Raw genomic sequence first — 5,304 nt, forward strand, 5'->3', positions numbered from 1 at the left:
CTCTCTGCCTTTCTTGCCTACTGTATGACACTATGTAGCCTAGATTAGAGAGAATCCTTTAATGTGAAGTGTGTTTGTGTGAGTGTGGCGTGTCACTGCATTTGAGCAAGTGATCAAGACTATCAGCTCAAGACATGTACGTGTGTGTGCGTGTGCGTGCGTGAGAAGTTGACCTCGCTCATGTGACCATGACTTTCCTTTGTGGATGGTAGTGTTGACCTGTAGCTCCACTCCATGTATGTGTTACTTTCTCTCAAATCCAAACCGCTAACTGCTGCTCAGTGACAAACTCAAAACGATGATGCTGTTTCCTCATCTCCCATTCAGTTGCCATGGAGACCTGCTGTTGAGCATTGAGTGCTCTTCACTGACCAGCTCCTCATTCAATGAGAACCCAGCGTACAAACCTGTGATAATGCTGTGAAGGCTGTACAATCTTATTCTTTTTTTTTTTTATTTGACAGTCCTCCGAGGTGTCTAAAAGGTGTAACGTGCTATGTGGCAGCTATGAGTACTTTGTCTTTATTCCAGGTGTGAAACAATGCTGACAAATCAAGATTTTATTATTTGGCTCTTTAAAAAGGTGTACTGTATTTATGACACTATGTAGACATGAGTAAAGCTGTTTTTTAAGGACTTCGGGTGGTTTGAGTCCTTTTAAATTGTGAGTCTCCTGTCAAGGAAGAAATACAACATCACTGTGCTAAGCTATCACAAGCTGTCTACACAAACAACAATAACAGACTCAGAACCATCTTCTCCTCATTCACTCTTACTGTTTTTACAGCCACAATCAACCTGCACTAATGTTTAAGATGTTTAGATCACTAACTCTTACCTACTACGACATTAGGACACATTATCACCCATTATTGGCAAGCCAACACCCAAAATGTTCAACTTCTAACTTAGTTAATGACACGTTGTTGCAGTTATAACCTGAGATAATTAAGAATATCAGGAAAAAGTACTTTAAAGAATATCTATCTAAAGATAATTTTTAATACTAGGGTGTAGTCATGTAATGTTCTTCTTCAGGTACTAAATACAAAAACATGCTCCTCAAGTGCCATTTTAAGATCTTTACAAGCTGGTCGTGACACATTAACACTTTTTTAGATATTGAGTCACACATCTCTTCGAAATTTTCTTCCTGTGAATCACTATAATATCCTTTTCGCCTCCTGCGCTGGGATGTTCAGAGCAGTCTGCAGTGTGTCCCATGTATAAATATTGCAGCTACTGCAAAAACAGCTCCAGACATTCTAAGAGTAACTCCAACACACGTCCTTGCATTGTCCGTTGTAATAACTAAAAACAATATCAAAGAAAATACAGCGGAAAGCACTACAGAAAGAAAGTAGGAAAGAGGAAAATCAAGAAAAAAAGGTGGTAGCTAATGCAAAACAATTCCCCGGATCATTTTGTACGATACGTCACATCCGGATGAACAATTTTTCTAACAGTTTGTTGTTCTGGAAAGTACTTTTAGGCTGAACGTCTGTTCTTTATTGGAAATATGTAGGACACGATGGATGTTCTAAACATGCAGGCACCCTTTAATGACAAAACCAGTACCTAACCAATATCAGGTAGGGATACGTGCGGAACAGTATTAAGGCCACAGAAGAATAAAATTTGGATTTTTTTTTTTTACTTCCAATAATTTTTTTCTTCAGTCTCAAAAATCTCAAGATTGATTTTTTCATTTTTTATTTTTTACCTCCGGAAAAAAAATCTCAACTTTAATTTTTGACTTTTTTTTCCAGAAGTGCATTAGGTTTTTTTTATAATAACAAATTCTCTTTTTTTCTAATAGCCTCTTTAAGTCATAAAGTGCATGAAAAACCATGATGGAAATAGCTTTTATGTGCAGAAAACTAAATTGTTGTGCTGATTAACCATTAAAGAGTTTTTAAAGCTTTGCTTTAATAAGATTACCAACTAATTTATTGCCAACAGTGGAAATTTAAGGGTACTCTGCTGCACGAAGAAATTAGTTTTAAATTAAAAGCGTGAGACTATTTTTTTTTTTGAAGTTCCCAATAAAAATAGGTACTAGGCTCACAAATAGAAAACATTTAGAATGTGAGCAATAATTTATTTGAACTTGATGTGTCAGCACATTAATATATATAAGGTGTGGTTATTCAGTCACCAGCCATTTCTAAAGTCATTTTAGGAAATAGATAGGTTTAGTTGCAGCAATTCTTTAAATATTAACATTTTGATTCCTCTGTCCCTGCAGCCTCACCTTATACTTGCACAATAAAGTTACAAGGAAGCATCATACATTATTTAAGATTTTAAAAGAAACCCTTCTAACATCCTGGTTGGCTGCAGAAGTCCATTCTTTTTAATGTTATGCATAGAAAGAAGTAGCACTGAACATGTGTTTCTATCATTTCCAAAATGTTTTTGAATAACAATGGTATTCATATGTTTCCTTTATTGCCATAACTGATGTTTGCTCTTCAAGGTGTTTCAGAAACCTTTGTGAGTCCACGCTCGGCAATGTATTCAAAAACGTTTTTATTGCAAGAAATTAACCAGAAAATATTACTTTTCAGAACATCTACAAATACACAACAATCTTAGTTATAAAAGTCAAAAATAAGTTAGAAAAAAAAATAAAAATGGCAAAACCACTCTGTAGAAAAAGGGAACGTATTTACATAACTAGCATTGATAACCAGTTTAAATTAAGCAGATCTTGGTCAAAACTGCCATGGTACATATTGGCCCCACAAATGAAATCATGGTTTTAAGCAATAACACTCACACAAAATCATATTTTTGAAAAATCAGGGAAAGGCTTTGAAACAAGGAAGTTTAAATTAAGAGAAATCAGTTGTCATTGCCTGTAGCTGTGTTCATCTGGAGGCAAGTCTAACAGAGATCCACTCTATTGCAAGGTGATGGGTTCATGCAGAAAAGTCTTTGAATCCCAAGTTAGACAGAACTCCAGAGGCTCTGAATGACAGACCTGGAGCACGGGCTGCGTTTGGATATGAAAGGAATAAGGCCTCATTGTGAGCACATGGAATTCAGTTTGGCAAGCAGATCAGCAGGGATACTGAAAAAGATTTAGATCAGCACAGAAAATATTCAAATAGGTCATTTACCAATTGTTATATTGCCTATTTCATTTTTGGCTTTCTCAGCTCTGATCAGGTGGTTGGTTGGAGAGTTTATTTGGGAATGTCCACAGGAAAAGCCACGGATCCATCAGCTGCAGCGATGCTCTCCACAATGGATGTCAAGGCACGCATGTTCCCCTGTTCTGGAGAGTCAGCAACACTCAGGAGATCTGCAGAGAGGCGGGTTTTACACTCACTACCCACGGAGGTGCTGTGGTTTCATTCATAAAGAGTGTGGAAAGTGTTTGACTGTGTGCTCACCCTCACTGCTGTAGCTCTGCGTGCACTGCTCGGGGGTGCTGCTCCACTCTGGGCTGCTGCAGCAGGTGCTGCCTGAGCTGGGCTCGCTTGACGATGACACCTGTTACCATGGAGATGCACAAGCAGACGTGGATGTCAGTCACTGTGATGAGATACACCCACAACCCCACCCCCCCAACTCCATGGACGCACCTTGGTGCAGTGTCACACACACACACACACGCTGTGAGTCTTTGCCATCAAATCACAAAAAGAAAAATACGTTTCAAATATTTGATTCAAATCTTGTATCTCCTACACAAAGATCCACTTTCACAGAGGTTCGAGAGTGGGTCAGTGAATCAGTTCACACATTATTGGTAATCTTTTCAAATCCAGACACTTTATACTCATAAATCATGAGTATTTGTAATTGACTTTCAACTCTTAGTTTTTCTGCATCGTCAGCCTGTTTTCATAAGGTTTCTGTTTGCGTACAACTCTTTTTCTCTTCTATTCTATTTCTATCCATCTGTCCATCTACTTACTCTGGCCTGAGCAGGACTTGGTCGGTAGTGCAGCCCCTGCTGTCCCGTCTCACTGTCCTGCTGGTTGAGAGATGACACCAGTGCCTGCAGTCTCTCAATGTACTGGATGGCGCTTCGCAAGATCTCCACCTTGGGCAGCCTTTGGTTTGGGTTCATTAGAGTACTTCTCTTCAGGGCATCAAAGGCTTCATTCACTTTCTTTAGACGTCTCTTCTCCCTCATGGTGGCCGCTCTTCGGCGGTCCATGGTCACTGTCTTCCTTTTACAAAGCTTACATGCCCAGGGAAGGCACTGGCCGGGGCAATGGGCCTCAGAGTGAGGTGACAGACTGGATGGAGAGGCTTTGTCCTCAGTGACTGTCACCCCAACTCCAACACCTCCTGACAGACTCCCACACAAGCCCATCATGGAGTTCCTGTCCTGGTAGCTGTTTTGGTCGTAGGAGCCAGGCAGGCGGGAGGGGAAGTAGCTGTCCCCACCTTCATAAATGCGCTGGTCAGGAAAGAAGTATGGGTTGGTCTCGAAAAGCTCCATAGTTTACAACGCTGTGGTCGATCTCAATGTAAAAAGGGGGCAAGGATTCCGACTTCCCCTGGAACTGCTCTCCACTGTGTATTCTTCAGTCCTCTGTCTTGAGCGTGTGCTAGACTGTCTGTCTTCTTTCTCGGCCTGAGTTTGTGATGAGTGGAAGACGTGTGGAGAACAACTGGTGTGGAGCAACTGTAGGCTGGCATTTAAACCCCACTGCCTGCTGCAGGATCAGAGGGTTAAAATTAGCACGAGCCCCCAGAAACCTGACACGACGTTTAGCTGTTGCTGCACATCTACACTTCACATCTCTGTTGGGTTCTGCTCTCTAGGGCTTTAAAGCCCATTTGTGTGTGTCCTTCTGTGGGTTTCTGTACCCATGTGTGTCCATAGAGGCCAGGATTCAATCAGGCTGCGTTAGAAATGGGAAGGTTAACCTTAGATCAAAGATGGCGGTCTTAATGAGCTAATCCCAGACTTGTGTCGCTCTGCATGAAACCTTGCATGAGGAGATTCTCCGGGAATGGAGTAGCATTAGAAACGCTCTGGAAACAGCTGTCATATCTTCTGAGAGCCAGGAAGAGTGTTTGTATCTTTTAGTATTGATGGAGGATAAACGAGGCCAAAGATGGTTACTCAAATCCAGTGTTTGGAATAACGGCGTTTAAAATACAGCATTCTTTTTTCAGTAACGGAGTAATCTAACTAATTACTTTTTACGCCGTTACAACACCGTTAATCTTACTGAACGTTAAATGCGGTACGTTACATGCATTGATTGAATAAACTGTTAATTCGAAAGCACCCCTGGCTTCATACGCAGCTATAGTGAGGAGGTGGGTTAAAAA

General features: G+C 40.8%; 1 protein-coding gene across 1 annotated transcript; it reads right to left on the minus strand.

The window, feature by feature from the left end:
* Positions 1-2,515: 2,515 nt before the first annotated feature.
* Positions 2,516-4,738, minus strand: myog (myogenin). Its single transcript, XM_028446672.1, has 3 exons — positions 3,929-4,738; positions 3,402-3,501; positions 2,516-3,310 (listed from the first exon to the last, which is right to left on the minus strand). The coding sequence occupies exons 1-3, from the start codon at positions 4,460-4,462 to the stop codon at positions 3,192-3,194; spliced, it is 753 nt and encodes a 250-aa protein (XP_028302473.1). The 5' UTR covers positions 4,463-4,738; the 3' UTR covers positions 2,516-3,191.
* Positions 4,739-5,304: the final 566 nt, after the last annotated feature.

The sequence above is a fragment of the Gouania willdenowi genome, chromosome 5, assembly GCF_900634775.1.
Source record: "Gouania willdenowi chromosome 5, fGouWil2.1, whole genome shotgun sequence".
NCBI classification, from domain to species: Eukaryota; Metazoa; Chordata; class Actinopteri; order Blenniiformes; family Gobiesocidae; genus Gouania; species Gouania willdenowi.

Excerpts from the sequence above, each read along its gene's own strand:
- myog (XM_028446672.1), bottom strand. The coding sequence starts at position 4,462 with ATGGAGCTTTTCGAGACCAACCCATACTTCTTTCCTGACCAGCGCATT. Across the intron at positions 3,502-3,928 it reads CAAGTCCTGCTCAGGCCAGA|GTGTCATCGTCAAGCGAGCC; the intron begins GTAAGTAGATGG and ends CCATGGTAACAG. Across the intron at positions 3,311-3,401 it reads GCAGAGCTACAGCAGTGAGG|ATCTCCTGAGTGTTGCTGAC; the intron begins GTGAGCACACAG and ends GCCTCTCTGCAG.